The 24,318-nt window shown below is 35.8% G+C and overlaps 1 protein-coding gene across 2 annotated transcripts in view; it reads right to left on the reverse strand.

Annotated features, from left to right (window-relative positions):
• Positions 1-5,536: 5,536 nt before the first annotated feature.
• jupb (junction plakoglobin b) overlaps positions 5,537-24,318 on the reverse strand; it is a 129,787-nt gene continuing 111,005 nt past the window's right edge. For both annotated transcript variants that reach the window (XM_049476357.1, XM_022683027.2), the window contains exons 13-16: positions 23,898-24,019; positions 19,319-19,361; positions 15,055-15,208; positions 5,537-11,499 (exon numbers count right to left, since the gene is read on the reverse strand). In XM_049476357.1, coding sequence (XP_049332314.1) covers positions 15,072-15,208; positions 19,319-19,361; positions 23,898-24,019 — 302 coding nt within the window. In that variant the 3' untranslated portion in view covers positions 5,537-11,499; positions 15,055-15,071. The remainder of the gene's footprint in view (positions 11,500-15,054; positions 15,209-19,318; positions 19,362-23,897; positions 24,020-24,318) is intronic.

The raw sequence follows: 24,318 nt of genomic DNA on the forward strand, positions 1-24,318 counted from the left end.
CGATTTTAAACAGGTGATATTACTAGGTGATCATGATTTGGCACAAAAGCAGTATCAAAGAAAGATAAAAAAAGATCTTCAGTTTGTCAACAGTTTCAGTAATTAAGAAAGTTACTGAAATGTTACTTAAAGAAAGGCTGGAGAGGATTTGCATATTTCTCATTCTACAGTGTAAAACATTAAATCTTTCAAGGAATCTGGAGCAATTCCATGAATCAAAGGGTGAAGCACACTAAGCTGAACCCCTGTGATCTCTGATGTATCATTTAAAAATGGCTAAAGTCTGGCAGTGAATAACTCTATTTGAGTAATGTTTTAATTCATTGTATGGCAAGAACTACCCAACCAAGCAAAGAAAGAAATACTTGGTCGTAAGTGAACCTGAAAAATTTCAAGAACTTTAAAAGTATACTCAAAGATACACAATCGTAAGGACCATCCAAACATTACGATGAAACTGGCTCTCATTTGATGTCTTTTATATTGTTGTTCCATGTTGCATCATGGCTCTGAAGGAATGTAATTTCATTACACTGTGTACCTGTACTCAGGCAGGGGTGCGTTTCCCGTACAACGACGGAGCCTAGCATTGAACTAACGTGGTACGATCCATCGTTAAACTAACTAACATCTGAAGTACGATCGTTTCCCGAAACCATCGTACTTTGTTGGTACCACAGAAGTCTTAACTATGTTGGTTTGAACCACCGTGGTCTTAACTAAGGTGTTTCCAGATGTGTTCGGCCAGACTTTCCCAGCAGAAAACGTGCAAAACTCACAATCTTTAAAATATTATGCCAAAAATATGTTACTAATGTATCATTTAGGCCATTTATATTGTAATTATCACCAGAACATAATGGACAACAATACTATTAATAAAATAACAATGAACTGCAAGTAAAATGAACACAATAATTGCTATATATTAATTATTAATTGTAACAGATAGTGGTATTTAAGAAAAAAACATACACATATTTGCTATTGAAATATTTTTTTTTATAAAATAATCACCATTCTGAATGAGTCTTATTAAAATGAGACCTGAGAAATGTGTGTTACTCTGTGGTTCAGCAGAGCGCCTACGACGGTGCAGCGCGCGGTGTTCTGTTGAATTGTGCAACCCATCCAGATGTGCTTCTTAACACCAGTGTCCATGCGAGGAAACATTTTTTATTTATTTATTGTTTTTTTTTTATGGTAATTCTGTTCTTTTTGGGTGCATTAAACAACCAGAAACCCCTTGCCATTATATCTGAGTATTACAAATGCGTAAATGACAGCTGATGATAATGAAAGTAATAATAAGTGAGCAATAATAAACAATAACGCTTATAAATCACCCCTAACAACCCTAAACTGTCTCCTGATATTTTGATTCAGGCTTTCCAAATATTCTACCGAAAGCGTGTTTAAATATGGGGCTTTTTCTAGCAATTTTATATTTACAATTTAAATATGCACTAGGGTAGTACGGTTTGACAGGGTAGCAAAACACGTCAGAACACCGGATGGAAGCCTAGTTCGAATCCCAGTCGTGATTTTATTCTCTTAATGTTTGTTTTTTCATAATGGCAATTAATGTTATTATTTTTTACATATATATTAATGTAGCCTACATATTTCTACTTATTTCCTGTAATATATTATTTAACAAATACTAATTGATAACATTTCTATAGGCCTAGAAACACACGTTGTATTGGCTAAATGATACATTTTCTTTATTCACACTCTGTCTGGCCCTGTTACCTCCAAAGGATAATTAGGTAATTCAAAACACCTGCTTATTGCATGTGCATTGCATTGTTATGAATATATTATTAAAAGACACCTTCTTGCCTACTGTATGGATACATTTGTTTCACTGGGTACAAACAATGCAAATATACCCTCAAAGGTCCTTAGGGTACAGGTGTTTACGTTAAAGCCATTTTAGAGTATTACCCCAGTGACAGTTTAATAGCCTTATTCAGAGAGTGCATATAGCACAGTGGGTTTAAAAAAATAATTATTAACTAATTCATAAATGTTCACAGCACAAGTTATCTTTACTCAATAGATGCCTGCTTGAATAATTGACATACATCTTTCCAAGACTGTAAAATACATTTTAGCTAAAGAGCACTTCAGTGCACTTTTTTCACTACACTGAATTCATGTTTGCCAAATAAAGCTAAATGTTAAAGACATACATTAAAAATGGGCAATTAACTTACATTTTCAAAATACATTTGAGTGCTGAATTTTACTATTTTCCTTTGGCGCACATGGGTAAAAGTGAAGTGGCTCAATTAATGTAATTAACACAAACATAAAAAAGAAAATTAGGTACACTTGACATCTTAAATCCTCGTGCAGCAATATTAATGTGATTTATCAGCTTTCTGAATCCTACCGTCCATCGTCTGCACTAATAACCAGGAACTAAGCTCCTAACGACAGGTCTAGAGCTGTAGTTGGAAAGACGCAGCTGAACCACGGTAGTTGCGAACGTTCGCTGGAACTACGGTTTTGGGAAACACCTGAGTAGCTTAACTAAGGTTCGCACTATGTAAGTTACTAACGTGGTTACCTCCATAGTTCCAACTACGCTTTTGGGAAACACCTGCGTCGCAGCTGCATCCTCCAGACTATGTAAGTTGCTAACGTATGACAATAAAAACCTCTTGACTTGACAATTAATACATTTTTATATAGCATGTTCAAATATGCACGCTTGCTTAAATGTTTTCTGTTAGCTCAACACTTGATGTGATCTGTTAGAGTAGACTTTCTATGATACATTTTTTGGAACAGTTTAAAGCTGTGCTACTGTTTCTCTGTGTTTTGTTTACCTTTTCCTGTGTCATGTGATCCTTTGTTTTCCTCTGGTACCCTGGCCTCTAATGTGCTCCTCTGTGTTTATTGCCTTTACCGTGTTAATCTGTAGCTCCGCCCCCTCGTTTCCTGTTTCCGCAGGTGTCTCCTATTTCCGTTTCCCTTCTTGTGTATTTATACCCCAGTGTTTCTGCCTTTTCTTTGTCGGTCTTTGTTGTTTATTATTTTGCATTTCCTGGTTATTCTACTTCTCGTTTACACTCTTGTTGATTTCCCTAGTTAGTTTTTCCTGTTTTGTGCAGTGGTGGAAAAAGTACTGAAAAATTGTAATTAAGCAAAAGTACCCTTACTTTGCTAAAATTTTACTCAAGTAAAAGTAAAAGTACCCATCTAAAAATCTACGCGAGTAAAAGTAAAACGTACTCAATTTAAAATGTACTTTGAGTAAAAGTTACTTAGTTACCTTTAATTATTTGATGTAAAAAAGGTACAACAAATCATAAATTAAATAGTTTTTAATGAACCATTATTCCACATAATAATTTGGACCTTTCAGGCAGTATTTGTTCAGAACACCGCATAAAACATTTTTAAGAACAAGTAGCATAGGTTTCTATCGTCCATTTTTTTTCTTTACTGTTAAAAAGTTATGGTCATGTAAGTGACTATAAACCGTATTATTATAGTTTTACAGATCATTATTATTTTTTTATTTTGCAAGTGCTATGCTTTAACTGCTATTTACATGTTTTTTAACATTCAAGCAGATTGTTTAACGATAAAATACTTACCACCACATACTTTCGCAGGTTTGATGTGGAAGTTTTGAAAGATGACGCTCTGTCCGTCGGGGTACATTTTGTATTGCATGAGGACGTTATTGCCTCGTTATTTCACGCGCGAGCATCCGTGCGCCGGCGCATCTGCGCCAATTATTATTATTATTTTTAATTCAGACAATCGTTTTTTTTTTCCCAGCATTTTTTACTCAGTAACAATGAGTTTTTCAATGTAGCGAAGTAAATTACTTGTGTCAAAATGTACTTAAGTAAAAGTAAAAGTACCTATTTTATAAACTACTTTAAAAATTACAAATTACTCATAAAATCTACTCATTTACAGTAACGTGAGTAAATGTAATTCATTACTTTCCACCTCTGTTTTTTTGTTTAGTTTAAGTTTCCTTGGTTGTTTTGTTAGCCTCCCTGTTTGTTTATGTTGTCTGTTTTTTTTTTTTTTTTTTTGCTCTTCGGTTTCTTTGTTTAATAAGTTTATTTACCCCTATTGTTTTTCCTGCATTGCATTACCTACTCTAGCAACTATTGGTATTTTAGGTGAAAACACTTCAAGTATAAGATTACAGTAACAGTGTAAGAGTTTTGTACCAACTATTTAAATAGGAAAGAAGCAATGAGGTATCTTACAACATGGTTACCAATTTTATCATTCTGGATGTTCACTGTATAAGAACTTCAGTTATTATTATAGCTTAAAGTTACAGTCTGTAGTTGCACTGATCATGCTAAAAATCACTTTAAAAATATGCGTTATTGTGCATCTGGTGCTTTTTTTTTTCGAGGATTCTGTTGTTGTTCTCTTTTTGCTCGCCAGCTCTCTTAGTTATATTTCTGTGTTTGTTTGGTTTTACAATGTGTGAATGAGCAGATGAAGAGACCAGAAGATTTTTGAAGATTTGCTATTCTGGCATTTCCATGTTTGCAGTAACTCTTGTACAAGTGGCTTTAGCAACTGAAAAAGCTGCTGTTCCAGAAAAAATACCCAGGACTTACCAGACACCTCTGTTTTTAAATGACATGTATGTGGTTTTGTAGGAATGCCATTTTTTAAAAATATATTGTCGTTTATTATTTCTTGACCCCCTTAAGGAATATTAGTGCTTTTAATTTGAAAGAAAAAATCCTAAGGACTTCAACTTCAAGCTATATTTTTTGGATAAAATTGTTTCTAACATAATTCTATGTGATTCTGCTACAAGAACTGTATTCTGAAAATTCAAGTTGTTAATACTTTTTTTTCTGAATACTAATGTTATAACAATATCATTCTGGAAATTTATTTATTCTCAATTTCTGTCTGGATTTTTATTATATTGGAACATTTATACGGATATTTGCTTTTTTTTTAGCTTGAAATATATCTTTAATACTTGAGAAGCTAAACTAAAATTGCTTCTATCAAACCTGATTGGCAAATTGGAAAGAATGTTTCTAATGACGCTCTATGTGACTGATGGCTTCTGATGGGAAAAAAGAAAAGAGAAAGCATCACTCCTGTACTTGCCTCCTTGCACTGGTTACCTGTGAGATCGGATTGGGTTTAAGGTTCTAAGGTCTCTTGGTCTCTGCAGTCCTCAAATCCGCTGCTCTTAGCCATTCCGCAACATTCCTAGGGATTTATGGTGGCCCCTGTTCTTTTTTATTGTTGTCTTCTTAAGTGAATTAATTTATTAATTCAGTCAAGTAAATTATTCAAGTGTTTATTATTATTATTTATTAATAGTTTTTATAGTTTTACCACTGATTTGATTTCTTTTAAATCTTGTTTTGTACAGCACTTTGGTCAACACTTGATGTCTTTTAAATAATTTGACTTTTGATCTTTTATTTTCATTTGTTACGGGTTTTTAGTAGTATTCACACACCTGCAGAGCAATACTGTGACAAAACACTGCAAAAAAATAAATCAAAGACAATTTTGGTTGTTAATATAATTTATTTAATGTTTTGTTTTATTATTTTTTTGAGAAAAACATTAAAACAAACAAACAAACAAAAAAACAACAATGTTTGGTAAAAATGCATTTTCTTAGTTCAACTTTTGTCTTCTTTTCCCTGTTCCCATCATTCTTTGTCTTTCTCTCAGGGACAGTGGCAAAAATCAATTCAATTTTAATATGGAAAAAAAACAGCCCACTAATGTGTTTCTCCATACTACTACTGTAAGGATGAACCAGCTTTACTGAACACAGTAGATGCCTGTCTGCTGTGTTCATATAGAGGTTCTACATAACTTTTGACTTTGTAGAAAAGATTCTACATGATTTGTAATAATGGGATCTTTGTAGAGTCTAGATATTTCAATGTGTTACAGTACTTTATAGCACCAGAACTGGAGTCCACTGTTGTTATGAGTCAAATAATTCACCGCCAGATTAGCTGTGCTCACGTCTCCCATGTTCTATACTGCCAAAAGTATTTACTCACCCATTCAAATTACTGCAAGGTTCAAACAAACTGCTAGGTTTCAATCACTTCCATGGAACCAAACACCTCAGCATGCAGATTGCTTCTACAGACGTTAGTGAAAGAATGTGTGTTCTCTCTCTCAGGAACTCAGTAAACTCCATTTTTTGCCATGATTTAATTCCACCTGTGCAACAAGTCCAGTGGTAAAATTTCCTCACTACTAAATATTCCACAGCCAACTGTCAGTGATATTACAACACAGTGAAAGCAACTGGGAACAACAGCAACTCACTCTGTCAGAGTAAAATGACTGAACAAATTAAAATCATTTTCTGCAGATCAATCGCTAAAAGTGGTGTAACAGTACAGAAAATTTACAGTTCGGTTCACAACACGGCATGAACCCCACGGTTCGGTATGTTTTCGGTAGGGTTGGTTGAAAAAAAATAAATAAATAAAAAGAGGCTGGGCATTCTGTATAGCTTCACCTTTATTAACTTTATAATAACTTGTCACATCCTGGTTCTGTTCCCTGGTTATTCTCATTTGTTTCTGTATTTTTTTTTCTGCTATTTCAGTTTATTTTCCTTCCTCTGTGTCATTTCTCCACGCTCCATTCCTCAGTGTTTTCCCCCAGTACCTCCTCATCATTCAGTGTTTCCATCTGTGTCTCGTTTGTAGCTCCATCCCCCTTGTTACCTGTCGTCAGGTGTTTCCTGTGTTGTGGTACCTCTCTATTTATAGTCCACGTGTTTTTCCGTTCTCCTGGTCGGTTCTTGTACGTTGTTACGTCTGTTAGGTTGTTGGTTTTGCTTGTAGTCTTTGTTTCAATGTTTTTGTTTATTTCTGGTTCATAGTTTGTTTTCTTGTTTATCTTGTTTATTAACACATTTCTTGCATCTCCTCTCCCTGCTCAAACCTGACAATAACAATGGACCAAAAACAACAGCGTTACTTTAACTGTTTAAACTATGAATATATCCTAAGAAAATGACAAGAGAGAGAGAGAGAGAGAGAGAGAGAGAGACAGTACGAGCGCCTAACCCTGTAAAGCGACAGGTGACCATTCATTTCCTATGGCAGGGCGCGATTTCAGCTCAGCGACGGGTGCAACACTCCTGTGAACATTAGTTCCTGCGTTACGTTCATTTGTTCCACAAGTCTCCTATAGCCTGTGCCGCGTACTCTGCGTACGTTAACACGAACCGAACTGTGACCCCTATTGCGTGAAGGTTTGTAAAACAATACGTGTACTGTTACACCACTAATCGCTACAGACCTACAAACTTGTCATGTGGGTGTAGAGAGCTTTATGGGATGGGTTTCCATGGCCAAGCTGCTTCATCCAACCTTACATCACTAAACTCAATGCAGGAGAGCGGATACTTTTGGCAGTATAGTGTATTAGCTAGATTCTCTATCAAGCAACAATAGTAAAGAAAAAACACATTTTTGGGCAGAGCATCATGAGAGAAAACATACATTTAAGGCCATTTTAAGTACACTGACTGAACAGCCACAAACATTGTTCTAATGTTGGCTGTTGTTCTTAGAATTGATCATTCAAAAAGAAAGAGAACAAAGAGTGAAAACAAAAAAGAGAAGAATTTGGAAAATTTGGAATATTTTCTCATCAGCGTACTTTGGCAATAGACAATGCGCCTTTTTTATTTGTATTCGTATTTGTATGTGTAATGTCACAATAATGCATATAATGACTTGCACCTCTTGCTTTGATCGTACGCTATGACACAGGCATGCAAAAGTGTGGGCACCCCTGCTCAGAATCAGAGAAAAAAAACTTTTTTTCTCCCTAATAATTTAATACAAAATTAGTATATTATTTTAATTTTGGTTTGTACAATTTTAGAGTAAGGACCGTTTTGAAGATCCCAAAGGTTTTTCACAGTTAGTAATAAATTATATTTAGGAAATGGGTTTTTAACATTTCCATTTCCTAAGGGGCGTATGTTGAGTTCTGAAAAACAAAGATACAGTTTAGGCAGAACTGCTCTCACCCAAATCCCAGGTCATTTTTTTATTGAACTGCTCAAAGAATTGCTAATAAGTAAAACCTCTGGAAGATCTAGCTCTGGAGACTCTGGAGTGGTGGTGCACTTTTTCACTGTGCAACAACACCTGCACAAATATGACCTTTATTGATGAGTCATTAAAAGAAAACCTCTTCTGCACGCTCAATACAAAAATCAACACCAGCCTGATGTATTTAAAAAAAAGTGTAATGGATGGACTAATGGATTAAAAATATAACTTTCTGTCCACAGTATGAAAAAGTATGTTTATACAAAATGGATGCAACATTTCATGAAAAGGATACCTCCACAAATGTTAAGCAAATGGCTCGTGTTGCAGCCAGTGTCCCTGTCTCTGAAACTTTTCTTCCTGACTTTTTATTCAGGCCCATTTTTTGGATAGATAAAAAAAAAATCTTGCTTACAACACTAAAGAAAAACAGCCCATGAATTGAGTGAACAGTGTGACTTAAATATTTGACAAAATGATGAGTCAGTTCAATGATATCTTGTTATGAGATTAATGAATAGTACTGCAGCTGGCACTGACCAAGCTGAGCATTAACTTTGTGTTACTCATCCTTGACAGTCTTATATCTGCTTTAATCATTCAAAAAATATTCAATCCATCAATTAACAGCAGATCAAACATTCTGAATTTGAAGATTGTTGATGCCACAGTTGCACAGCCAGAGCTCAACAATGATTAACTTCTGCCTATATTTTGCTCAACACAATGAAATACAGCACTCACTGCAAATCTTTGACCCAGAGGCACCAACACTGTCACTCATCCATTAAACAAACAAACATTTGAGTTATACAGCAGGGTACATTAATAACCATAAAAAAACATAAATATGGAGATACAGGGTGCAGTATAATGTTATTAAAGAGGAATTCTCTGCATATGTAAAAGTTTCAGAAGGGAACAATGTTATTCAGAGAGGTAATGAGTAAAATACACAATTTTTCACAGTGGTGGTGAATGGAATCAGATGCTAGCACCCTCAAAAGCTCCCTCGCAGAAAGCAGATATCAGACTAATTATTACCAACATGCTGCTTGAAACCTGGGCGGGGTACATGCAGAAATGTAACAAGAACAAGCCTAATGCTTTTATGCAAAGCATCAGCAGCCAGAGTCTGAGAGACCACAATTGGCCATGGCAATCTTCCTTGTGTCTGTGCTGATGTCGGTCAGCACAGGCATCTGTTAGCTGATGTATAAGAGCTGGGTTGCTGCACTTTCCTCAGAGCACACTGGATACTCAGTACTGCTGCATCAGCTGCAGTTGGAAAAGAGTCCTAATGAGTAAGTTGGGTAATTAGCCTTCCAGATTGTGGAGAAAACGGGACAAAATTAGAAAAAAAAATTCTAAAGAAATAATAATAATTGTTCAAAAATGAAATACATTGGACAGTATTTCACATTGTGTTTATACCAATGTACAATAATAAAGAAACAATAACAAAATGAAAATAAAGTAAACAAACATTTTAAATGTACAATATCACATTAGCTCTAAACTGTAGCATTGTATTTTCCACTTATTTATATATGTAGCCTATAGCTTCTATATAAATATAGAAATTAGCCTCTATTTTACCCTTATCAAACAATATAAATAAAACTCACTATACATGTGCAGTTTCACTGGTGATAGAGACCCAATAAAAGGCGATGTCTGGTTCCAAACACCACCACTCTAAAGAAGTAATAGTCAGTAAGTTAATCATTTTACACCAAAACCACTCTGAATGTGTTTATCTCAACTACTGAATTCCCTTTTAATTTCCATATAGACATAAATGCAAACATTAAACAACGTAAAATACTGAAAAAAAAAGAAAGTTTCACAAATCTTTTTGAAGAATTCATGGTTGTAAGCTTAATGGCTGGATGTGAATAAAAACTGAAAGTAAAATTGTTTCTGCTGCTCGACTGACTAATCCTGCAAGCTTTTAGTTAGGTGGTGCAAATCTGTCACTGGAGTTTCCACCGTGTCACACATTCATGATTATCATCACAAGATAAATCTCTTTGGCGTGACTTTCAGAAAAATATGGTCAATTGCAATCTGCTAACTGGAACCTCACTGCACTCATTTACGCTGTAAGAAACTACATTACAGCAACTGAAATCTAAATATATAATATTTCCCATTATGATATTATTTAATTTTTCAAAAATACATTTTACTTACATACATCTTTACATACATACAAGTTTTAAGCCATTCTATCTACTGAAACAAATATGTTTATGGTTAAGTAAGCTCAATGATCTGAACCTTTAGAAGATTTAATAATAAAATAGTCCAAAAATAAGTTGAATTCTTCAATAATATTCTTACAGCAATCTCATGATGGGAAATATTATATATTTAGATTAAAACACACTAAGATCACTTTTCAAATCTCCACTCGTCAACATTTTCAGCATAAACTAAAGCTGATACATTTTATATTCACCAATGAATCAGGGACCAAACTAATTCTCATCCAATTGCATTGCTGCTTACACTGCTTATTATTCACCCTTATAGTGGGATGACTGACAATAAAGAAAAATAAAGAAAACCTATGTGGAGAATTGGGTAATGCATGGGTTTGGATCACTTCACACTGGAACTGTTAAATTAGTTTCATTACTAATAATCAACATTTTAAAGCATTACTGGAGGATAATCTTATAAATGTCATTTAGCAGATTTAAAACAAAAGCGTTATACACTGTTTTTGATCGAGAAATAAAGCAGTGTGTCCTTAAATCGCCAGAGAGTGAAGTGGAGGGGCTGTGTGTGGTACATATAAACACTATTCTGCATTTTTTTTTACACTTCCCGATGACCCAACCAGAGAAATGCACACTTACAGAACTGAGAGTGAAGCTGAAGAGCTACACAGATTCTAAACGGTCAACTATGCTACATTTCTACGTACAAGATCTGGATTGCGTCATGGACGTCGTCTGTCAAGCAATAATATGTAGTAAAAAAATGTTTACGTTATGATTACATGCGTATCCCATCAACACAGCTGTACGCTTTTTTTCTGTTTAGTAGCAAAAAACAAAACCAAAAAGAAAAAAAGAAAAAAGCCATTGGGTGCTTTGAGTTCATGTCTCTTTCACTGACCCCCCACACCTACACCCCCCACCCCCCACCTCCCAACAAACAAACACACACTCACGCACACACACACACACACACACACACACACACACACACACACACACACGGACACACACATACGGACACACACACAGACAGAGAGAAAGAGACACCGGTAGTGAACTGAAGTAAAGGAGGTTTATCCGTCTCTGTCTCTTCATGGGCCGAACTCTGTTTCATGGAAACATCACGCTGTTGGGTCACCTGACCACGTGGCCCCGCCTCCACACCCGTCAGTCGTCCTCCAGCTCGCTCACTGGACCTGAATAATGGGACAAAAATTTGCAAAGTAAGCAAATGGTCCTTTTATTGTGATCAAGTTTTTATTTATTTATTTTTTTTCGTTTTTTTTTTCAGTTCTTTTTTCACACAGTTCAATAGTTGCCAAAAAATAAAACGACAAAACAGAGAAATCAGAAAGAACAGAAACTAAAAAGAAAATACATAAATAAAAAAACTCTCTCCATCCCCCCACTGGTCTCCCTCCCCCTTTTCTGCACACACAGTGCAAGCTCACATATACACCTAAATACATAATTCATATATATTCATATACACACTGTATGTACATACACTTAATATAAAATGTAAAAAATACATAATTTAGTATGCCTCACATGTGTTCCAGTCTGTCGCTTACATCCCAACAGATTTAGTTTTATAAATTCTAGCTGTGGAAAGTTGTAACACTGCTATATTAAGTAGCTGTGATAGACAATGTTGGACACTAGGATTATATTAGGAGAGCCAGCTCTGAGCAATAAGCTTTTCTGCTGAAGTTAGACCATAAACAATTACTTTCCTTTGTTTTTCTGTGACATTTAAACTGGATACATCATTTAACTGTAATAATGCTGTTGCACCTTAGCTTTTAATTGTAGTGTTTTTTTTCTTTTTCCTGACCCTTTCTGTTCCTGTCTTGTGTTTTTCGTTTGTGTTCCTAATCATGTGCTCTTTAAGAACATTGCTCTGTTTTGTCTTGTCTCTGCCCTAGCTGCGCCCTGTCATTAGTGTTCCCACCTGTCTCATTTGTAATCCAGCTCCCTTGTTATCTTCCCCAGGTGTTCCTTGTCTGTATCTGTGTTTATATATACCCATTTGGTTTCCTTGTTCTTTGTCCTGTTTTTGATCCTGTCTTGATGTTTAGCTGCTGATTTTTGTTTGATTCACTGCACTGCTGTGTTTTTATCTGCTAAGTTTCTGGTTTGTTATCTTTAGTTAGTTTGTTTCTTTGTTTGTTTAATTGACTTCTTGCTTGTTAGGCCATGTTACTCCTTTGTTTGTTTTTTAATTGCCTTATTTTTGGTTCTTTGTTTGTTTTTGGAATGGCAAATAATAAAATCGACTTGCATATGCATCCTGCCTCTGGAACGTTACAAATGCTGAATCCATAGGGATTTTTTTGTTTACCACGAACTAAACAGTATAGAAGTAACACCAAACCAAAAGTCATAAAAAATAAACTCTACACTCTCACACTATATGCAAAAGAAAAGTTCCCATTGTAAGCAAATGGTCTTTAAATTCTCCTTTTGGATTGTTATTCATAATAGACATCAACTGAGTGATGTTGAGTGCATATTATTGTTGTTGGAGCAAAACTTCAGATGTGTCTCGTAGTCTAGGCTGCAGCTGAGACAGGAATGATTATGCTAGCACTGATGTATAAATGCTCCTCTCAATGCTTATTTAAAACAGCCTGAGTGTCTGCACTGACACATCTGTGGTGGATTCATAGGAATAACCTGAAATCATTTAAATCAGACCTGAATATTATCTCGTTATTAATTAATCCTAATTTAGCATGCTTTTCAAATCACTTACCCTGTAGCGCTGTGAGATGAAGTATTAATTTTGGGTGAGATCTTAAGCAGTCACATTCTCACACTAATATAAACCACTATATACAGAGACTAACTGACTAAAGCCCTAACTGGACGGGATTAGTTTCTCAGGGGGTCCTGGGGTAATTTTCTCTTTGTGATCCTTTGTGATCTTTTTCCCGTCCAGAACGACCATGTATGTGTTTTTGAGAAAATTACAGGCTAAATTACCTACTGTTTTTTTGCACATCTCTGAGTTTTGTCACCTTGTGTTTAATAAAAAAAGCTATTTGTCCACTGCTACGCACCGGAATTACACTTTAGTTGTGCGTTTCCATTGAGATCCACTTAAACACAACAGCGAGTGGAAATGGAGGAGCTACTGAACATGATGTTGTGTGACCACAAAACTCACTGGTCCTCCTGTTTTTTTTTTCAATTGCAGTCTGGATGCAAAAGTTTTATCACTAAGTAGAAGTGTGAAATATTTTTTTTAACAGACGTCTCCCTGAGAAACTAATCCCATCCGGATAGGGCTTAAACTAAGGCAACACTTTGAGACCTCACATAATAATAAAAAAAAAAACATTCTATAACAAACTCAAGATGCGGCAGCCTATTGTCTCTGCTAAGAAGACAATGAGAAGGCCACAGATTGAATTCCTGGAGCTGCCACCACCATCTGTGACTGGGATGGAGAACTGGCCTCGCTCTCTTTGGGTGAGCAGGATGACTTTGTTCCTCACAGACATTCAACGCTATGCTTGCCAGTGCTGGTGTCTGTCAGCTAAAGTAACACAATTAGCAGTCAGCATTCTTCCTGAAGTGTATTAGGCACCAGTGGCATTGCATTAAGCATACAGTGGAGCCTGTGTCTTGAAGATGGCGCATGCTAGCCTTCACCCTCTCTGTGCTGTTAACATCATATAATTGGATAAGTTCCAGCTAGTAGGGGGAAATGGAAATGGCTCCTCTTTACACAAATTAACAAAAAACTGAACATTCTGCAGTGAAAAATGTAGCTATCCTAGGCTACACCCTATGCTTTAAAACAGAGCTATTGTGTCTATTAAGCAGGAAAAGAAAAAACAACTTTCAATGGAAATCAAACTTTATTTGTACACACTAAGAAAAGTAAGTACAGATTTGTACTTAAAAGAGTACAAAGCTTGTCGCTGGGGCTGTACCTTATATTGAGGTACAAAAAAGTACCTTTCAGTGAAAGTCCTTTTTTGTACCCATGTTTTTGTGCCAGTAAAGATTATAAAGATTATAAACATTATCATCAACTGAATATGTGTCAAGAACTTCATGATGCAAAATTGTCTCGCTTTCAAATAAAAAAATGTGCAATTAAAATATATATTGTTTATTAGTACAGTGGTACAGAATACTGAATGTACCTTTTGGCTGGTGAAATGGTACAAATTTGTAATTATAGCTGTTAGGAATGACTTTGTACTTCAGAGGGAACAAATCTGACCCCGTAAAGACAAATATTGTACCATTGAGGGTACAATTATGAAAAGTACAAAAAAGTACTCGTATCGTACCTCTGTTTTTTAGAGTAGCAACTCAGCTCCAATACATCAGCTAACAGATGCTTGTGCTGACTGACATGGGACTTGGGATCCATCAACGTGCCCAGAGACAGCAAGGCTAATTGTGCTCTCTCAGAGTCTGGCCACTGGAATTGGAGTTCAAACCTTTGATCATAACGGAAGCGCCTTCGTACACTGGACCAATGGGAGACCCCTTATGCCACTGATTATAAAAAACAGTGTGTATTTATGATCAGTTTTTTACACCACACCCAAAGAACCTGTTTCATGTTCTTACTATGTTCTGGAGAGTTCGGGAGATTATATATTTTGTGATTACTAATTCAGCACTTTTTTCTGATTAGAAAAGTATAAACAAAAATAAGTTTATACTCAGGTTTAGTGGTAAAATGGTAAATAAAATCAATAGCATGTGTGCACTGATGTTCTTACCTGCATCAGTGGTGGTGTTAAAGTGGCTCTGGGTAAACCTGTCGGGGGTCAAAGGTCATCTCAGGCATGTACTGCTCATGTATCTCCGGGTCAAGAGGGAGGCCATCCATGGGAATGTCAGGATAACCGTATGGAGGGTAAGCACCATCCAGATCTTGAGAGAGAGAGAGAAATAGAGGGAGAGATAGTTAATCTGCTGCATATTAACCCTTTTCAATTTAATTCAATTTTATTAATACAGAGCTTTTTTTTTTTACAACAAATGTCACAAATCAGCATCATTTCAGAGGCTTCAGAGACACAAACAACAGTGGCAAGGAAAAAAACTCCCTCAGAATGAGAGGAAGAAACCTTGAGAAAGAAAAAAAAAATAGGAAGGCATACAGAGTTGGTTTATGGAGAGCCCAACTACTTCCTGTCTCACCTGTTAAATCAGAAAATGACGGCAAACCACTAGAGGGAGCTTCCGAGTCCAAAATTAATGATGAAGGCAAATGATAAGCTAATTATGTAAAATCTTAAACTACAAATAGTAACTAAAACAATTGTTGAGTATATTCCTTTAATTTTAGAAAGCAGAATAATGTATTTTTCAAAAAATAAAAAATAAATTGTATATTTCCATTTTTCTACATCCAAAAAGCATTTAGGCGGTAAATACACTAGCATTATTGCTACTGAGAGCCTACTGGAGAGCTGATTGGTGAGCTGATGCCGTAGGCTTATAACTGCAGCTCAAAGGCTTTGAAAAAGGTGTATGTAGGGCTGAAACATTTCATGTTGTTCTGAGGAAATGAGTACAATTGTCAGTGTAAAATATAGCTGCAAGCCACAATATGTGGGTTCAAACACGTGTCAGCCCAAGAAGCTCTCAACAATTTTGATTCTCACAGTTCTACCAAGGCCAATGCAAGTTGTTCTCTTTTTATATTCAGAAATCCTGATTTCTGTCCATTTATGTTGAAAAAAGTAAGGCATGTGAATAATGCAGGGTAATGCAGGGTAATTTGTCACTGTAGAGGTTCTCCAAGGCCGATTTAGACCAAAATTGGCAGACCATTTCAGAGTAGTAGTATATATAACCAGATAACATTCAACAAGGCCTGCAGAAATATAGCAATTTAGGTTAAAAAAAATTACAAGGCCAAAAGGCTTTTATGATACATGGAAACAGTGAGCAAAAAAGTTTTCACCTTCAAACTCTTCAGTGTGCAACAAGTTCAAATTTGAGGTGCTTGGACAAATATTCAGAGACTAGTTTAAAAAAGTCATTTTCAAACATTTAGGGATATTTAAAAAGTATTTATTTGCAAGTAACTTTTTCCTCTGAACCAGAAGGACTAATTTGCATATTGCTGCCATATTGTTTACACACGTCAAATGTAAGTTTTTATCATTAAAAACGTCATTTTAAAACAATAAGCAACTTTTTAAAAACATATTTTTATATGTCAGATAATTAAAATCTCAATAAGAAATAAGAATACTTTTTATTTTCAAAGTTTATTTGCAAGTCACTACAGACTTATTAGATGATCGTGCCTTTCAATTTCATCCTGCTAAATGCCTCCTAAATACTGATTGGCTAATGACATCCAGAAATCTTAATATATCAAGTTGTCCTTTGTAGGCATTAGAGATGAAGAAGACTTGACGAGACTGTGTGCGCAAATAGTGCTTACGGTTGCTGTGAAACAATAATTTCCCTATGGCCCCTCCCCCTTTTGAAACACATCCACCAAACTAAGGCAAAAATATCAGAGTTATTAATTTCATATTTCTGCCATATTGTTTTTTATTGATATGTTTTAATAATTCTTGACTTACAAACTCTCCAGTGTGCAACAAGAACTAATTTAAAGTGATTGGACAAACATTCAGAGACTAGTTTAAAAAAAAAAAGTTATTTTCAATTCAATTAAGTAGTCATCATTTAAAAGTTATGCACTTTTTAAAACAAACTTAAATTTAGAAATTTGTCTAGAATACTGTACTAAATAAGACGAACACACTTTAATGTCAAACAATCACTATCTGAATAAGATATATTTCATTTTTAACAATAGCACCCACTAGTGGCCAAACAGTTCAATACATTGCATGTCTCTGGTGATCAGTCACATACAGAAAAGATTCTTAAGTGTGTTTTCTCCTCCCTGACCCATCCTCCTTTGGTCAACACCAGGAAGCACAACAAACAGTATAATTAAAAAACAATTGGATATAGAGTAAATGAAGAGATATGGTTAATATGACAGCAGATTTTATTATGAGAATGTGAAGAACTAGACACATGCTCAGTGATAATGTGAAATCAACAATATAAATGAAAATGGATAAGTTGTGTCCAAACTACTTAAACAGTTTTATTAAAAGGCAGAAAGACACTCTTTCATTCTGCTTAGTCATGATGATAATTGTGGCGTGAAATGGCCCTGAAAAGAGTTAAAGTGGTTTGAAACGTGAACGGAATGTGCAGTATTTTAAACGGACACATTATATTCTGGTCTGGTTAAAACAAATCAACTTATCAAACAGCCAATGCATCATCTCTAACTGCACATTTAATATCAGCTTAATTAAAAACCAGCAGCTCACTGAGAGGGGCACAATCAGAGCAGGAGTGATAGGCCGAAAAGAAGAAAAATAAGTGCTGACCATACAAAGACTGTGTCAAAAGACACGGAGCAAGAAGAGCGAGAGATTATTACAGCTCTATTAAAAGACTGCATTTGAATTATTAAGTATATAATATAAAGAGCAGAAATTACAGCCAAAAAAAAAACGGAATTTTAACTCAGTGCAGCAGACAGAAAAGAGACAAAAAGGGGGCGTATAGGGAGATAGTGAGAAAGAGGGAAAGAGGGAGAAAGAGAAACATCTATCTATACCCAGTAGGGTAGAGATAGAGAGGGCATAATAAAGAAAGAGACGGTAGAGAGAGAAAGAGAGAGTAAGAGAGAGAAAAAGAGATAGAGAGACAGTTTGCCAGTGAGGATGATGATGATGGATGGCTGGTTAATGTAAATGTAAATGACATGGAAATATGACCTGGAAAGATTTCATATTCAAACTTCTACACACACACACTGACTCATACACACACACACACACACACACACACACACTTACACACACTTACATACACTCACACACACACACTCACACACACACTGACTCATACACACACTGACTCATACACACACACACACTTACACACACACACACTCACACACACACTGACTCATACACACACACACACACTTACACACACACACACTCACACACACACACACACACACTTACACACACACACACTCACACAGAGCCCCTGAGGCTACAGTGCAGATCCATCAGATCGTATACAGTGGACTCAGGCCAAGTCCATTAAACACTCAGCAGGGTAGAGAGAGAGAGAGAGAGAGAGAGAGAGAGAGAGAGAGAGAGAGAGAGAGAGAGAGAGAGAGAGAGAGAGAGAGAGAGAGAGAGAGAGAGAGAGAGAGAGAGAGAGAGAGAGAGAGAGAGAGAGAGAGAAATTGAAAGAGAGTAAATGTAACACTGAGAGTACACAATTCCAAAACACACAGAAAAAAGTAGTGCATTTATATTTGGATGCTGCTTTATATTATTTCTATTGGATAGCATTCATCAAAACTTTTTAATTCAGTGTACAGCTGGTAACACGTATAAAGGAAGATGAATATATAAAACCACCAGGCCAATCTGAACTGCTTAAATTATTGTACCAGGAGTGGCAGAAAGTTTTCCAAAAGCAGTGTGTAAGACTGGTGGAGGAGAACATGCCAAGATGCATGAAAACTGTAATTAAAAACCAGGGTTATTCCAGGGTTATAGCAAATATTGATTTCTGAACTCTTAAAACTTTATGAATATGAACTTTTCTTTGCATTATTTGAGATCTGAAAGCTCTGCAACTTTTTTAGTTATTTCAGCCATTTCTCATTTTCTGCAAATAAATGATCTAAATGACAATATTTTTTTTTTATTTTATATTTGGAATTTGGGTGAAATGTTGTCCGTAGTTTATAGAATAAAACCACAATGTTAATTATAAATTATTAATCAAATATATACCTATAAATAGCAAAATCAGGGAAACTGATTCAGGAACTGAAGTGGTCTCTTAATTTTCCAGAGATGTATGAAGATATACCTAAACCTTGGTTTTAAGTGTAAAAACATCCTTATGTATGTATGTAAGTATGTATGTGTGTCCCAGTGTAGAAAGGTGCCAGGCCCTTACCGTCTGGCATGTAGCCTGGATCGAGTGGCATTGTGTTGTGGGCCTAGAAGGAAAAAGAGAAATTAGGACACTCACTCAGTGCACACACTGGGGATAAGCACTGTGCGCTGTTTATGTAAAGTAAGGCATCATTCTGCAGATGAAAGAGTCTGGCTTCATTTAAAGGCAGTTATATAAAGGCAGTCAACACCCAACACACACACACTCAATCATATAGCGATATTCTGCATTCTCCAATCACAAATACTTATAACACTGTTTGTATTTTGGGGGTGGGGCCTATGTACAGTATGCCATGATGTGGCTGGTGTTATTTTGATGTAAAAAAATATATAGCACTAAAAGAAATACATAGAAACAGTCATTTTCATAAGTTTTAATACACTTCTGCTTCCATTAACCCTAGAACACTAATGTTAAAATTAGTAGCACCATTACTAACCTTGAGTATACTCTATATTTCAAATTTTGGAACCACATAATTCACATTAATCACATAAAATAAAAAGGTACCACGGATGACTCTATAGAAAGTAGAAAAATTATCGGAAAATCAGGTCATCCTTAACAGGTAATGTCCTAACAAAACAAATAATGCTGCTGGGAACTTGGTCTTTGGTCCACCCACACTGAAAAAAATCATGAGTAAAATTTACTTGCATATGCTTTTTTTAAAAGTAAATTTAATTTCAGATAAATTTCAGTAACCTCAACTCGGTTTCAAGACTTAAATGTTACATAGAGTAAATAAATGAACTGAACTTCAGTCAATCCTTTCTTTTACTAACCTTTATCTAATTTCTGCATACAATATTATCTAATTACAATTCCTTAATTTATACAATATTACTCAAATAATTTATGATACAAAATATATTATACTTCCTAAAATTTAAATATTTTATCTAGACATTGGATACATTTATTAACTGCATTTAACAGTGATACATTCTAAGAACACAAGCTAATTTTATAGTGTTACATAGTGAAAATGTTCCTAAAATTGACTTTTGAGCTGTGGAAAGAAGTTTTTTGAAGTTACAGTCTAATAGAAAAGTCTTGGTTTGGTGAATGCCAGAACAAAGATTCCTGTCTGACTGCACTTCACCAGGTGTAAAGCTTGGTGGAGGAGAGATAATGCTATGGTTGTTATTTTTTAATGTATATCAACAGTACTTAAAAGGCTTCTTTGCATGTGACTGCAAGAACTTATGAAGTAAACATTGTAAGAGATGATTCTCCACACTATTAAAAGCTTCTTCATCTTTCAAGGTTAATGTTTTTTGTTTTAAGCCTTTAGTAATTGTGGCTGTGGGGGGCGTCGAGCACCTCCCACCACCTACCAGCCTTCCTGGGAAGTGTGCGCTGTCCGTGGTGCTGATGTCACATGACAAGCAGACAGCGCTACTGTTATGGATTGCATGTGGCCTGGATATCACCATGTGGCCTGAGAACGGGGACAGAGACCAGCATGCCGCTGGCTCGCGCTAATAAGCCCACCTGACAGCGCTCACTGATGGCTCAGGGACAGCACAAAAGCATGTCAGGAGCCACAGAGAGGAGGAACAGTCTTTACACTCCGTGCTGCAGGAGGCTAACCTGCTGTTCTCCCTCGTCTTTGTCCCAGTCTGCTGTACTTCCACACAGGTGACTGAGCTGAGCTCACGGACAACCCCTCCAGGTATATTACATCCCCGCAACCCTGCCAAGACCCTGCTGTAGACTAGACTTACTTCCAGCCTTCAACTTCAGAGTAGAGTTTGTTCAGCACCTTCTGTCTCCGTCTAGTTTTAGCCAGGGTCCTAGTCCAAATGGGCCACACAGCACTTTCATAATATGTCAATATTAACAGGTTCTGCATTTTCAGAAGAAGTGGGAGATCTAAGCAATGTTCAGTGCTGTGAAAAAGTATTTAATACAGTTTTTGAACCTGATTAAATATAAAACGCAGTTTTTAAATGATGATTTGATTTTTTAAGAAACCTAACAACCTGGCGTCAATGAGTATTTTACATGTTTTGACCCACTCTTCTTTGCAGTAGGGCTGCAACTAATGATTATTTTGGTAGTCGACTAATCTGACTATTATTTTTTTTCAATTAGTCGATTAGTCAATGATTAATACTGCCATGTCCCCCCATTTATAAAAAATGAAAGAAACAGCTGAACATGAGATTTAAAAGGCATTTAACTGATCATATGTTGTTTTAAACATAGAAAGTACTGATTATTTAGTAAGTAAATATGTAATCTGTTGTGTTTGGGCACTTTTGGAGACACAGACTAAGTTGAGTGTAACCTGTGTGAGTGAGTCATTTACTCATCTCCCATTGTGCTTCTGTCTCCAGCAGTACTGTTGTGTAATGCGGTACTGTTTTGTTGTAGTCGACAAATTAAAATAATCGACACTGTCGATTTTATCGAGTAATCGTTGCAGCCCTACTTTGCAGAACTCTTTTAATTCAGCCACATTGGAGTTTTTTTTCGAGAATGATTGGCCTGTTTAAGATCATTTCACAGCATCTCAATCAGACTTTGTTTAGACTACTCCAAAACCTTATTTACTTATTTTTTGGGCCATTCAGAGGTAAACTTGCTGTTATGCTCTAGATCATTGTCCTGCTGCAGAACCCAAGTACGTCTGGGCTTAAGGTCACAAATTGATGGCCGGATATTCTCTTTTCTCTTCTCAAGATTGTCTGGTAGAGAGCAGAATCTATAGTTTTCATCAATTACAGCAAGTTGTCTAGGTCCTGAAGCAGCAAAGCAGCCCCAGATCATCACACTTCCACCACTATGTTTGACTCTTAGTATGATGTTCTTTTTCTGAAATTATGTGTTTGTTTCACATGGGTAAACATGGGTTGACCCAGCTCAAACATGGGTTGACCAGGTCAAAATTGACCCGGCTGAGGTTTAATTCTCTATATCTTAGCACTAAATTAATTGAATCATTCAGTTTTAAGGTATTCCTCAATTAACTTATTTTTGATTATATTACATCCTTATTTTATTTTATTCTTTTTAACTTTTTGCATAAAATACCTTTTTGTATCACTACTCCTCTAATGCGCAACATGGGTAAAAAAAATCATTAATTTTTTATGTATCGCATTTATTTTTTATGTATCACATTATTTTTTTATGTAACTCCATGTATGAGTGTTTCTATGATACAGTTAAGCAAAAAATTAATTCAGTCATTCAGTATCCAAGGTATTTCTCATTTAACTTGTTTTTAATCATATTACATTTCTTTTTTTTTTTTAACAAAAGCCCTTTTTTAGTTAAAACAATTGAAAGCAATACTGAGTTAGCTGTGAGACGGGAGTTGGGCCGAGCTGTGAAACAGTAAATGTCGAATCTAACCCGTGTGTGTAAAACATGTAAAAATACAAAAGCTTCTTCATAAAGTAATAAAGGAAAATAAAAAATAAGATTTGTGCTAAAGAAGAACTCAGCCATACATGACTTAACCCTCCTGTTATGTTCCGGGTCAATTTGACCCATTTTAAAGTTTAAAGAGCTAGGGAAAATAGTTAATTATATGAAAAAATATTTTTTTTAGTATGAAACTTCTTCTGCTTGCCTTAATTATTGTAATCAACATATACTATGAAAATAGTTTATCTAGTTTATCTCCCATATTTGCAACCACGCCCTGCAAAAACAAAAACTAAAACAGAATTGCAATGTTATGTTAAATATTATGTAAAATATTGTGTTTTATATGTTGGTCTTTTAAAAGTAATAAAGCAGTGAGACATTAAAAAGTTTGAACATGTATTTTGTTTATAAAAAAACAAGGAAATTATCCTAATTGAACAACTACCTATTAGAGCTAAGGAACACCACTGCAGTAAATATTGATAGAATAATTATTAACAAAGTTAGTACAAAAAATATTTACACTGTTTGTAAGGATTTTTTGGTGGGGTTTCAAATATCTTTTGGATAATTAAACATGCACCGGGTCAAATTAACCCCGGAACACTATTGCTGTTCCTGACAAATGAACATAATAGGAGGGTTAACATATAAAATGAATGCAGGTCTTTTTTGACCCATGTGTGCATTAGAGGGGTAGTGATACAAAAATGGCTTTTATTCAGAAAATAGGTAAGGTAAAAATTAAATAAGAATTTTTGACCCATGTGTGCATTGAGGGGGGGGGGGGTGCATATGTTGTGCAATAAAGGGTTAAATGTTGTTTAATAATCTGAAAAATGTAGGTATGGCAAAATCAATCTGTAAGGAGGCAAGTTCATTTTCATACCACTGTATCTTATAAGAAACAACTTCATCCTGAAACATAGCAAAAAGCACAACAGCTGTTCCTGCCTTCTGAAACTGGGGCACATTTCCACATGGTGATGAAACCACATGTTGTAAGAACAGCAACACTGAGGTATCTTCTAGCAGATGATAATGCAATGCAGATATAACAGAATGGAAGCTTCCTCAGGGCTGTTTGCGTAAGAGGGCAGTGTGTGAAGTGTGAGGTAGGTGAGATTCATCAGGTGTGTGTGTGTGTGTGTGTGTGTGTGTGTGTGTGTGTGTGTGTGAGTGGTCCACTCACCATCTCCCATGCAGTGGGGTCATGTTTGAAGAGTGAGTGCGTGAGCTCCACAGAAACACGCTTCCTGTAGTCGGAGCTTTTATCCTCCGAGATCCGAAAGAGCACAGCGGCAGCGTAGGTAGCTGAGAAAACAGGGATGTATTAGCAATATTTTGGTCCTTTGGTCCAGAATAATTTTGTCGTTAAAATTTAGCAGAAGTGTGTGTTGCACTGGTTTGAGTGGATTAGACACAGCAGAGCTGCTGGAGTTTTTAAACACGTCAGCATCGCTGCTAGACTGGAAATCCAGAAATATCCAGCCAGCAGGATCCTGTGTGAAGCACAAGAGCAGGGATATTTAATTAGAATTCAGTTTGGTCCAGTTAGAGAAAATTTCATCAGGCCAAGGTCCGGCCAATGTTAACTTGTGTTATAATTCAGT

The sequence above is a fragment of the Astyanax mexicanus genome, chromosome 3, assembly GCF_023375975.1.
Source record: "Astyanax mexicanus isolate ESR-SI-001 chromosome 3, AstMex3_surface, whole genome shotgun sequence".
NCBI lineage: Eukaryota > Metazoa > Chordata > Actinopteri > Characiformes > Acestrorhamphidae > Astyanax > Astyanax mexicanus.